This window comes from Neodiprion lecontei, chromosome 6 (assembly GCF_021901455.1).
Source record: "Neodiprion lecontei isolate iyNeoLeco1 chromosome 6, iyNeoLeco1.1, whole genome shotgun sequence".
Classification (NCBI taxonomy): Eukaryota; Metazoa; Arthropoda; class Insecta; order Hymenoptera; family Diprionidae; genus Neodiprion; species Neodiprion lecontei.
The window spans coordinates 14,816,664-14,829,230 of NC_060265.1; the positions used below are offsets into that span (position 1 = coordinate 14,816,664).

Below are 12,567 nucleotides of genomic sequence, written 5' to 3' on the forward strand. Positions count from 1 at the left end.
CGGGACCAGCTCCGGTTTCTCGCTGTTTACTGACGCTCCATCGCTGGAGCCGCTCAGCGTGCGGACGCTGCCTCCGTGCGCCAGCGGCTTGGTTTTGCCCCCCTCCGTTGGCCGCCCAACCCCTCGGGCGCCGGGGAGCAGAAGCACCAGCAAAGCCGTCCTTCTCCGCCCCCATATTGGCAGGAACCACGGGGGGGAGACGGAGAGCGGAAGCAGAGGGGAAAGGGGGAAGGAGTCGGAGCACGGGCGCTCGTGACGATACCTCTAACCTGTCACCCGCTATCCTATCGTCAACGACGCCACGAGCGCCCCCGCCCGCCTCCACCCCCGCAACCTCCGCGATCAGCATCCCCGCCCCGCACACACCGCAGCCCTACCGCAGAGGGCGGAGGGAAGGCCCGCCGGCACCCGGCCCCGCCAGCCCTTCCGGGCCCCTACCCGTAGTTACCGGGACATGCTTGCGCCACCCCTCATCCTGTTTCCCATTTCGGAGATGCGCAACTCCTTTATCCCCCCGAGCCCGTGTCACTGGAGACTCTTTCCGCCGCGCGCGCTAGGCCCCGCTGGCGCATCCGCTCAGCTTGCTCCTTTTCCCTCATGATGGCGCTTGCGAACCTCGAGACCGCTGCCCACCCTTCCCTGCTCCTCGTCATGGCTTTAACCAGCGCCGGTAGCGTCAGGTCCGCCCCTGTGGCTCCGCGTAATCGTTCACGCTCCGTCTCCCAGGCCGGGCACGCCTCCACCGTGTGCTCCGCTGTATCCACGGCCCCCCCGCATTGCTTACATACCGGGTCCGCGGCTCTGCCTATCCTGTGTAGGTAGCTCTCGAAGCACCCATGACCCGTCGCGATTTGGGTTAGGTGAAAAGTTACCCCCCCGTGCTCTGCGCTAAGCCACTCCTCCCAATTCGCCAATATGGCCCCTCTGAGGCGCCCGCTGGGGAGGTTGGGCCTGCTCAGGTCCGTCCTCCATTCCCTAGCTACGGCTGCCCGTTCCAACGCCGCCAGGGCGCGTTTGCCTGCTGCATTGGTCCCTCCCGCGCGTTGTTGCTCCCGGACGCTCTGGAACGTACGGGCTCGCGCCCTCGCTACCAGGTCCAGCGGCGGTGATCGCGTCAGCATGGATGCTGCTACCAACGATACGGTGCGGTACGCCGATGCGACCCTTATCTGCACCGTACGTTGCATTCTTTGTAGCCGTCGCTTAACGGCGCGGTCGGACGTCGCGTCGCTCCACGCTGGAGCTCCGTAGAGGATGATCGCGTATATCACCTCCGCGTACAGCCTCCTCCTCTGTTCTGTGGGTCCTCGCAGGTTTGGCATCAGCCTGAATAACGCACGCGTCGATTTTGCCACCTTGCTCTCCACTCGCGCGAAGTGCTCACGAAAGTTGAGCTGGGCGTCTAGCGTAATTCCTAGATACTGCATGTAGCTACTTATCGCGACTTCCTCCCCCCCTACCCTGAGGCATGGGTTCTGCGTTGCCCAGTGTCGCCATTCCCGGCCCTTGGTAAACGCAACCACCTGGGTTTTGGTGGCCGACACCGTCAGCCCCAGGCGGTTAATCCGCCGCACGACCGTCGCCACCTGGACCTCAGCTAGGACGATCGCGGTCGCCATGTCCCCCGCCGAGCTGAGAACCAGCGTATCGTCCGCATAGCATAGAACGTCGCACCCCTCTTCCCTGCGTGCCCGAAGGACCCCGTCGAAGCAGAGGTTCCACAGGAGTGGGCCCAATACCGACCCCTGCGGGACCCCTGCGCGCACGGGATAGCGTCTCGTTGTTCCCCCCGGTGCGGAGAAGATGACCTCCCGATCGCTCAGGTACGACCCGGTCACCCTTCGGAGGTACCTCGGCACCTCTCTGTCCTTTAGGGCCGCCAGTATGGCCCCCCACGGTACGCTATTAAAGACATTGGCTACGTCTAGGGAGACCGCGATGGCCACCCCTCCCTCTCTTGACCACGCGCCCTCCACAAATCCGCGCACCCTCAGCAGCGCGTCGCACGTTGCCCTGCCCTCCCGGAAGCCGTATTGACCCTCTGCGAGATCCGCCGCAGGGTTTTCCGCCATCCACCCTTTCAGCCGCTCGACTACCACTCGCTCGAAGCCCTTGCTGATCTCGCTCAGCAGACATATGGGCCTGACCTTTGGCAGCGGGTCCCCCGCCATGCTCCCCCCTTTGGGGATAAGCACCAGTCGTGCCGTCTTCCAATCCCGGGGAACCTCCCCCTCTTGCAGGCACTTGGAGTAGCACTGGGCTAGGAGGGCCACCATGTCGTCTGGGACGATAGCCCAGATCTTCCCCTTCACCCCGTCCAGTCCCGGTGCCGTATTCCTTTGCCCCCCCTTTTTGAGGGCCGTGCGGACCTCTTCCGGGCTCACTGCCCATTCGTCTCGCCATCCCTCTTCTCCGCGTGCCTCTGCCTCTTCCTCCCGTTGGTCTTCGCCGCGCGAAGCCCGATGCGGGAATAGAGAGGACAGCAGCCGTTCGGTGATGGCCGGGTCCAAGGTCTCCGTCAGTCCTGGTGAGGACCCCCGCAGCCTGTTAAACACCATCCTGTACAGCAGTCCCCAGGGGTCCGTCTCCACTGCACTGATCAGGTCCTGCCAGGCCCGAGCCTTGGCTGCCTTGATCCCTTCTCGCAGTTTGCGTTTAGCTTCCTTATATTCCGCCTCCCACAGCGAGCCCGCCCGCAGGGTGTGGTCACGCCTTGTCATCCGTCTCCTAGTTCGGATGCAGGCCCTGCGCAGCTCGGCTACTTCGTCGGTCCACCAGTGCACGGATTTCCTGTGCGGAGGTGGGCGGGACCTGGGCGCGGCCGCGTCGCAGGCTTCTATCATCGCCTGCCCGATCCACCTGGCAAGCCCATTTGCAGTCATCCGGTCCGGTCCGGTCGGTCCCCACGCCAGCTGTAGCGCTAGGGACTCGTGGAACCTCTCCTCCTTGAACTTGTTTAGGTTCCAGCGGTGGCCAGTCGTTCCTCTGTTCGGCGGGGGTTCACCGGTCTGAGGACGGTCTCCCACCTCGAAGGCGATGTACCGGTGGTCCGAGAGGTTCTCGATCCCCGCGAGAACCCGCCATCCCCTTACCCTTACGGCTAGGCCCGGCGTGGCCCAGGTGGTGTCCACGACTGAACACCCCTGGGGTCTGACGCAGGTCGCCGTTGCGCCGGTATTTAGTAGGCAGAGCCCGAGGGATGCTGCCCAGCTCTCCAGGATCTCTCCTCTACGGTTCGCGCCAGTGGGGTCCCACGCTGGTGAGCGGGCATTGAAGTCCCCGCCCACTATTACCCCCTGGTTGCGGTCTGCTGATCGGACGGCCTCCCCTAGGTCATCGAGGCGTGCGGTGAAATCCTCCAAGGTGGTGTTTGGGGAGATATATACAGAGATGACCGTTATCTGACGGCAGATAACGGAAACGTATCCCTCTCCTCTGCTACCTAGCCGGCAACCTTGCCGAGAGTCCCCTGACCCCCAGGTTACTGCTGCCCGTCCCTCCCTGCTGCTGATCCAGCGCGGCGAGTCCGAGGCGGTGGGTGGCTCCGAGATGATACACACGTCCGTCCCTGTCTCTGCCGTGTGTTGTGCCAGCAGGTCCCGGGCCCGCCAACTACGGTTGAGGTTGCATTGCAACACTCGCAGTACTTGGGGCAGCCTGGCCATTTCGGTTCGTCACCGCTGCGGGCCTCCGACCCCGCTCCTCTACTGCCGGACATTGTCCGGAGCCCATTCTATGCGCGCTGTTGCCGCCCCTCTCTGCGCAGATGGCGCATCTGGGAGCCGCCGTGCACGTTCGCGCCTGGTGCCCTTCGCCGCCGCATCTGTAGCACGCCGCCCCGCGTGCTTTGGGTGCCTTGCAGGTCACCCCAATGTGACCGAATTCCCAGCACCGAAAGCATTGCCGCGGTCGGGCCTCGAGGAGGTTGACTCGCACCGTCGTCCATCCTACCGGTATCTTCCCCTTTGCGGCTATTTTCGTGGCCGCTCCCAGCGGGCACTGGACCCACGCGCTCCGCAGGCCGTTGGTCATCTCCCGCAGGGGTCCGACCTTTACCGCCTCGATTCCGCACCCTCCTGTTGCAGCGATTATTGCGGCAAGCTCTTCCGCCGTTACGGAGTCGTCCATGCCCAGGACTCTGATTTCTCCCTTGGTGGTGGGGCGCGAGATTCGAACCGCGTCCCCGTATTCGGCCCTCGTCATCTCGCCGAGGTGTGCCGCCAGTACGTCGGCTTTTTGCGCTCCATCTGGGCCGGCTACCTCGATCAGTACTCCCCCGTTGGCAGAGCGCCGGATCTTGGTCGCTGGCATTTCCAGCTCCGTGAGGGAGATCTTCTCTCTCGCCCTGCGCAATATGTCCCCGTAGTTAACATTGTCCCCGGTCCCCTTAATCGCCACGGCGGCTGATCTCGGGGGCCTCCGACTCGCGTTCTTCTTAGCCACGGTCACCTGTGCGTTAGCGTTCCCTTCGCGTTGCCGTCCGCCGGTAGGCCTGGCGGCGGTTTGCCGGGCCGCAACGGGAGCCCCTGCTGGCGGCTCTGCTCTGGTGGCCTCACCCTGATCCCTCCTTGGGTTTCGCCTACCGTTACCAACGGTTGTCCACCCGTCTTCGCCGCCCTCCCTTGGTGTGTCGGTTGCACCTCCGCGGGTCTCGATTATCCCGCTTGTTGTTGCGGGGGGTTCGGGTTCAACCGGTGTTTGCGACACCCTCCCTCTGTCCATGTCCCCCAGGAGCTGGATCTGTCGCGACATCTTCCTTAGTTCCTTCCAGACTTCACCGATGGAGGTCAGCTGCCGCTCAAGGGCTGTCTCCCTTTCTCTGAGGCTGGCCGGGAGTAGCCCAAGCTCGGCCTCCGTTAGTCGTAGCCCCGAATCCGGGGCGCTACCGGGCGTCGGCGTTTCCGCTGCTGGGTCAAGGCCTTCGTGCCTGCTTTTAGCAGCCCTCACGTCGAGCGGGGTGAGCGCTCGGCCCTGTCCCGTTTTGTCCGCTCGTGAGGTGGCCCTCGCCCCTCCTCCTGCTCCCCCGTCTCTGGTCACGCGGGCGTAGGTCGTCACGCTACGGTCGACCGCCTGCTCCTTGGCTCTCTCCAATTCCCGCTTTACCTCCGCGAGTTCCCGCTGCGCTTCCTCCTTCTCCCTTTCAGCCTTGCGGAGCTGGGTTGAGAGCTCCGTGTTTCGCGCCCTCAGCGGTGCAGGGTCGTAGGCCGATACCGCCTTCCCTGTGAGGGTTAGCAGTGCCTCCTTCGCCCAGCTTAGCCGCTTCTTTATGTCGCCACTCAGCCTTCCAGAGATGGACCGACACTTGGCCCGGATGGCATCCGTCTCCTCCAGCCATTCCCGTATCTGGGCCCCTAGGTCGGCCGCAGACATGACCCGGTATTCCACTGGGCCTACTCCCTCTGGGGAGCCCTCCAGCGAACTTGCGGCCGTTCTCCTCTGCGGTTTGGGTTGCCGCGACGTTGTCGGTGCTGGCGGGGCGGGCCCCGTCGCCGGCCTCGTGCTCGGGCCTGGTTCGTCCCGCTCCGATCCCTCATTCGCCATCCCCCCGGGCCCCTCGCTGGGCTTTGCATTGGGTGTGGCCTTGCGCCTCTTTTTGCCCTTGGGGCGCAGGCCCCTCCGCATCCTTCCCTCTTCCTCCTGTTCCGAGGAGGCCCCCTCGCCTGGGTCATCCTCTGTTGTGGAGAGTTCTGATTGCCGGGGAGGCCCCTCCCGCTGTACACACCCTGCCTTTTCACCAAGCTGCCTTGGTTGAAACAGCTCTTCCTCAGAGCCCGGGCGTCCGTCCGGTGGTGTCAGCTCCTCTCCCTTCCGCTTGTTCCTTTGCGGAAGCGGTGTGGCATCCGATGCCGTGAAGAGCGGTTCCTCTCCACCTCCTGGTTCCGGTGTGTCGTTGCCGCGGTGGGTGCTCGGGCCCTCCCCGCTCATCGGTCTTCTCGGTGCGTTGTCTTGTGCCCCCGCGCTCTCGCCCTCCTGTCCTGCGTCCCCTATCCTTTGTTTGTTTAATTTTGCTGGGTGAAAAAAAGAAGAATCCATATTTAAATTGTTAAGATCTTACGACGGTTCGGCCATCATGGCAGCCACACCGCGGTGTGGCGTCTATCCCCGCCAGAAAGTACCTACCCCCCCCTCGCACGGAAGCCGCTATCGACTTGTCGAGTGGTCTGCCCTATCCGTGCGAAACCCCCCATCCCTACATCTTTAACGTCGCCAGGCCGGGGATTCCCCTGTCAATCCGAAACAGGGTAGGCCTCGGCCCAGTAAGACGTTGCCGGATTTGACCTACCGGACGTCGGGTATGAGGAAATACTGACCAGGTAATCCTCCACACATGCGCCCGGGATCCGAGGTTTGACTCCCAGATTGGCTCCAGTCAGCTGCGAGGAGCGGTTCTCCCACTTTGGACATGTGGTTTCCTGGGACCTTCGCCAGGGAACCGAAGTTCCGTGGACTAACTTTTACCCGTAGTACGCCACAGAGGCCCGGTAAAGGTACTGACTTCACCCGCAGCCCCGGTCGGTCGGGACCTACTCCTTCATTGGCTAGTCTCTGAGAAATCGCCCCAGAGGCCCCAACCGCATCCCATGTACACATCGCCCATTCACACAATCATTCATACACCCAGCCCCAAGGGGCTGGGCCGACTGTTCTTAGTGGACGCTCGTCTAGAATCACTTCCGCCACGGGGTTTTGAAGCCCCGGGGCGTCGGGTCGCCAAGATTCATCGCGGCCATCAAGCCCCTACACCACGACAAGGTGACAGCCGACGTAGGGGTGTGGGGGGAACCTAACCTAACCTAACCTTTTTTTTTATTTTTTTTTTTTTTTTTTTTTTTTTTTTTTTTTTTTTTTTTTTTTTTTGTTATCGCTGGAAAAATGCCTTATGCACACCCCGAGGATCCGCGCAAGGATCCTCGGGGTAGTGTGGGACTCGCACCCACTAAAAAACCAGCGGCCACCCTGGTGCGGGTAGGGGACTCCCCGGAACCGCACGAGGCATATCTTCAGGGAGCCCCCCGGCACTTATACGCGGCTGCGTGTCCAGCCTATCGGGGCTTGCGCTTCCCCTTCCCTCCCCTCGCGCTAGCTATAGTGACGACTAACTTCCTCGTGGGGATCCTCCCCCTGTCTGCTCTGTGGCTGGCGCTTCGAGAGTCGAAGCCGCCCAATGCCGAGGGTGATTCCCACTCTCTGCGCCCTTAAGGGGCCAAGACTGCCCTCGCGGGGGTCGGGGCAAGACTGCACGGCGTCGCGCTCCAGTCGCCGTCCCAGGGGGTTGGGGCCGAAGATGAAGAGAAGGCGTTCGGCAGAGAGGCCCTAGCCCTAACCCTAATCGAGGGCCTACTGCGACCTACACCGCGAACCTGTCACCACCTATGCCTCTCTGCGCCTCCCCCGGCCCGCCCTGAGGGACGGAGCGGAGCTCGGCCGGCACCCCACCCCGCTAACCCGTTCGGGTCCCCACCTGTCCGAGCTACCGTTCTACCGTTCGGCCCGCGTATCCTACTCTAACGGGTCTCATTTCCCCCGCGCTGCGAGGCCTGCTGCTGCCGCGCTCTCTCCTGCATCTCTTTCGCGGCGATCACCCGCTCCGCGAAGCGGGCCACTGCCGCCCATCCCTCTCTCGAGCTCGACATCGCTCGTACTAATCCAGGCAGGGTCAAGTCCCCCCCAACGGCCTCCCGCAGGGCCGCCCTATCCTCCGCCCACGCTGGGCATGTTTCCACTGTGTGGCTCGCTGTGTCCGCGGCCCCCCCGCAGTGCTGGCAGTCCGGCCGTTCCGCCCTTCCTATCCTGTGCAGGAAGTCGGCGAAACAGCCGTGGCCCGTCAGCACCTGGGTCAGCCGAAAGGTCAGCCTTCCGTGTCCCCTGCCGTGCCACTCATCCCAGTTGCCTACAATCGCCGCTCTTAACCTTCCACTGGGGAGGTCGGGACCCTCCAGGGACCTCCTCCAACATTCGCGGGCAGCGAGGAGCTCTCTCGCCCTTACAACCTTTGCTTCTTCAGCCGAGTAAACTCCCGTAATCGCTCGCACCTCCCGCATCCAGCCATATGCCCGTCGGTAGGCACCAGCCACCAAGTGCAGCGGCGTTGTTCGGGCTAGCAGGGTGACGGACACCATGGACGCCGTCCGGTATGCCGCGACCACTCTCGTGCAGATTTTCCGCTGGAATTTCCCCATGGCTCGTTGGATGGGCCTGGATCCTTCCGCCACGTCCCCCCATACCGGGGCCCCGTACAAGATGACCGCGAACAGGGTCCCTGCATACAATCGCCGCTTCGCCTCCGACGGCCCTCTCAGGTTCGGCATTAGTCGGGATAGGGCCCTCGTGATGCCCCCGACCTTTGCTTCCATGGCCGCGAAGTGCACCCGGAACGTAAGCCCGGAGTCCAGCCAGACCCCAAGGTACTTCATTGATCCCGCCAATGGGATCCTCTGCGAGCCCACTCTTACGTCCGGGGTGTGTCCCACCATCCCCTTTCCAGCGCGGCCGAAGAGGACCGCCTCCGTCTTATCGGCAGATATTCTCAGCCCAAGGCCCGTTATGCTTCGACACACCCTCGCCACCATTATGTTGGCCAGCGCCACCGCTGAAGCTGGATCCGCCGCGGCACTCAGGACCAGGGTGTCGTCCGCGTAACATACTACCGCGGTATCCGGCTCCGCTCCAACCCGCAGGACCTGGTCGAACGACATAATCCACAGCAGAGGACCTAAAACAGATCCCTGCGGAACTCCGGCTGTCACCGCCAGGCTGCTCACTCCCCCGCCCTCCGTTACGTACTCGACGTACCTGTGACAAAGATAATTATTAATGACATGCCGTATATACGCGGGTACTCCCTTTGTCGCGAGCGCGTTCGTGATGACTGGCCATGGGAGGCTGTTGAACGCGTTGGCTATATCAAGAGATACGGCCACCGCGCAGCCTCCCATCCTTGTGGCGCCCTCGACAAACTCCCGCACCCTAATGAGCGCGTCGATCGTTGACCGCCCTTTCCGGAAACCGTACTGATCGTCTGACAGCCGGGCCCGGGGGTTCTCCTCCATCCAGTCCCCCAATCGAGAAACCAGTACCCTTTCAAACGCCTTCCCCAGTTCGCCCAGAAGGCATATAGGTCTGACCTTAGGAAGAGGTCCGCCGGACGTGCCTCCTTTGGGGATGAGCACTAGGCGGGCCCTCTTCCAAGTTCGCGGGACGTGCCCCTCCCGTAGGCACGCCGTAAACATCTTGGCAATCAGGGTGGTCATCCCCTCGGGGACTCCCGCCCACGCGGCTCCTCTGACGCCGTCTGGTCCCGGGGCGGTGCTTCGCCCGCTCCCCTTCTTAAACGCGGACTGAACTTCTTCGATCGTGACCGCCCAGCCCTCGTTCCAGCTCCGGTCTTCCTGGCTTATCGGTGCGCTGCCCTCTCCTCTTGGGAATAATGCCGTAAGGAGTCTCCCCAGGGTTTGGCTGTCGAGGGTTTCCGTCAGCCCCCTCGTGGCGGTGCGAAGCCTGCCCAGCACTAGTTTGTATGGTAGGCCCCATGGGTCCGCTTCCACGGAACCCACGAGGTCTTCCCAGGCTTTGGCCTTCGCAGCCTTGATGCCATCCCGCAGCCTCCGTTTGCTGGCGCGGTACTCGGCCTCTGCATCATGGTGGGGGCCGCTGGCCGCTCTCCTGTTTCTGGTAAGACGTCTTCTTGCTGCCACGCAGCGCCTGCGCTGTTCAGTCAGGTCCTCGTTCCACCAGTGCGTGGTCCTCCTGCAGCTCTTGGGTCGGGCTCTGGGAGCAGCCGCGTCGCAAGCCTGCGTCATGGCTCTCTCCACCCATGCAGCGAGGCCGGCCGATGTGGTCTGATCCTCTCCCGTTGGTCCCCATGCCAGACAGGTCTCTAGGGATTCCCGGAAGCATTCTATTTTAAACTTACGCCAGTTCCACCGTGCGTGTCCCCCCCCGGCCACAGATCTTATGCGCCGGGGGCCCCGTACCTCGTAAACTATGTAGAGATGGTCCGATAGCGTCTCCGTCTCCGTAAGGACCCGCCATTGCTGTACCATCGGCGTCAGATTCGGTGTCGACCACGTCAGGTCGACAACCGAATAGCCCTGTGCCCTGACACATGTTGCCGTGCACCCATCATTGTGCAGGCTTATTCCGCACGACGCCGCCCATCTCTCCAGAAGCTCCCCCCTGCGGTTGCTCCCCGTTGGGTCCCATGTCGGCGAGCGGGCGTTAAAATCGCCGCCCACCAGTACTCCCCTACCGCCATCGCCTGCTGACCGGACCACCCGGTCCAGGTCGTCCATGAATGCCTCAAAGGCTTGCATGGGGACGTTGGGGGATATGTAGACAGACACAATTGCTAGATTTCCGCATCTAGCCGCTACATACCCCCTTCCCCTCTCCAGTAGGGAGCACCGTGGTGCATCGCCCTCCGTCCTCCAACATATGGCCGCAAGGCCGTCCTCACTGCCCAGCCAACTGTCTGCACCCGGGATGGAGTGTGGCTCGGATATGAGACACACATCCACCCCCTCTTCCAGCGCGAATTGGCTCAGTAGGTCCTGAGCCCCCCGGCTATGATTCAGGTTGCCCTGTAAGAAGAACCTGACCATCTGTTATGTCCCTGGCTACGGGCCCCCGACCCCGTTCGCTAACCGACGCGCAGCGTCCCGACCCCATCCTGTGGGCGCTGTTCCTCCCCTTGGTATCGCACACTACACATTTCGGGGCGGATGTGCAGCTCCTCGCCTGGTGCCCCTCGCTGCCGCATCTGAAGCACGCGCGCCCGCGCGCTGCCGGTGCGTGACACGAGGTGCCTATGTGGCCAAAGCCCCAGCACCTATAACATTGCCGGGGCCGCGCCTCCAGTAGCTCGACCCTGGCTATGGTCCAGCCTATTTTAAATTTCCCCTTTGCCGCTACGGTTGTGGCTGCTCTTAGGGGGCACTGCACCCAGGCGCTGAAGAGCCCGCCAGCCATTCTGCAAGGGGGGCCTACACGTATCTCCTGTGGGCCGCATCCTCCCTGCTCCGCTAGGGTGCGGGCCAGCTCCTCTGTTGTAACCGAATCGTCCAGCCCTTGCACTCTCAACTCCCCCTTAGTTGACGGTCGCGTCACCTGGACCGCATCGCCATATTTCTCTCCGATTATGTTGGAGAGTCGCTCCGCCAGGGCGTCCGCCTTCTTTGCATTTTCGGGTCCGGGTATCTCAATGAGTACCCCACCGTTGGCTGCTCGCCGAACCCTGGTCCCTCCTATGTCCAACTCCTCTAGTTGTATTTTGCTGCGGGCGAATTGCAGAATTTCTGCATAGCGGGAGCTCTCCCCTCTGCACTTAATTGCAACCGCCGCGGTTCTCGGGGCCTTTCGAGTGACTCCGGGCGGTTTGCTCGCCCCTGTCTGCGCCTGTGTCGCCGGTGGGACCCTTAGTCTGGCCTCCGTTGCCGACCCGCTATGGTTTGCCCCTCCGGGGGGGGTCCCTGCGGTTAAACGCTCCTCCTTCTTCTTCCTCCTTACCTTCGCCGTCGCGCCTTTCCGTCGCACCTCGACCCAGGTGTCGTCGCCTGTCTCCATTGGGGAGTCTGCCGCGCCTGGGGCTTCTTCCACAGGCTTGGCGGTTTCTCGGACAGCGTTAGGCACCGTGGACGCTTTGCTGGGCGGCTCGAGGCCTGCACCTCTTTCTCTTGCGACACCCGGGGTAGTCGCGGTGAGGCTTAGGTTTGGGCTTCCCCCGTCTCTCGTGCCGCTCAGCATGCGGGAGATCCGGTTCACCTCTTCTCGCACTTGTCTGAGGGCCGCTGCTTGCCTGGCCAGCTCTTCGCTCCTGGCCCTGTCCTCATCCGGGACCAGGTATAGCTCGGAGTCCGTGAATCGGAGTCCGAGATCCGACGCGCCGGTCGACGTCGCTGTGGGCTGGCCCTCGCTGGTTTCCACTGCCGTGCCTACCGCTGCCGCCTGAATATCGAGCGACAGCATTGTTGGGGGTGTCCCCCTGGTGACCGTCGCGTAAGTATCTACGACGGGGGTTTTTGCCCCGGCCTGGGCTCTCCCTAGGGTCACCCGATACTCCTCGAGCTTCCTCTGTAGCTTCTCTCTCTCCCTCATTCCATCCCGGACCTGGATTTCCAACCTCCTCTTCTCCTCCAGGAGCTCTGCGGGACCGGCTGCCATTTCCGCTTTGCCGGTAAGGGTGAGCAAGGCGTTTTTCGCCCAGCCCACTCTTCTTTTGATTTCCCCGCTCATCCTACCGTTCATAGATTTGCATCTTACCCTGATGCCATCGATTTCCTCAATCCAGTCTCTGATCTGGGCTCCCAGATCTGCCGCGGTCATATGTCTGTATTCGGCGGGGCCTATGCCCATCGGCGTGTCTTCTGGGGAACTCGTCCCCGTACCGGTGGCCTTTCCTCTGGCCTTCGTGGCGGTAGGGGGGGGTTTTGCCATCCCCGGACGTTGACTGTGTGTAACTTCCTCGGATGCCGAGTCGTCTGTGTCCGAGCCCCCTGCGGCGTAGGCTCCCTTGTTGTTGAGGACAACGCGCCGCTTTTTGTCCTTAGGACGTGTACCAGTGCTCTTCTT

The 12,567-nt window shown here is 62.7% G+C and overlaps 1 protein-coding gene across 1 annotated transcript; it reads right to left on the reverse strand.

Moving 5' to 3' along the window:
- Positions 1-506: 506 nt before the first annotated feature.
- Positions 507-6,591, reverse strand: LOC124295148. The gene is made up of 3 exons (XM_046744033.1): positions 6,312-6,591; positions 3,648-6,008; positions 507-3,328 (listed from the first exon to the last, which is right to left on the reverse strand). Exons 1-3 carry the CDS (start codon positions 6,589-6,591, stop codon positions 507-509), a joined length of 5,463 nt encoding a protein of 1,820 aa, XP_046599989.1.
- Between the last annotated feature and the right edge of the window lie 5,976 nt (positions 6,592-12,567).

Excerpts from the sequence above, each read along its gene's own strand:
- LOC124295148 (XM_046744033.1), bottom strand. The coding sequence starts at position 6,591 with ATGTGTACATGGGATGCGGTTGGGGCCTCTGGGGCGATTTCTCAGAGA. Across the intron at positions 6,009-6,311 it reads CATGTGTGGAGGATTACCTG|CAAAATTAAACAAACAAAGG; the intron begins GTCAGTATTTCC and ends TTTTTCACCCAG. Across the intron at positions 3,329-3,647 it reads AAATGGCCAGGCTGCCCCAA|GGGAGGCCGTCCGATCAGCA; the intron begins GTACTGCGAGTG and ends TCGATGACCTAG.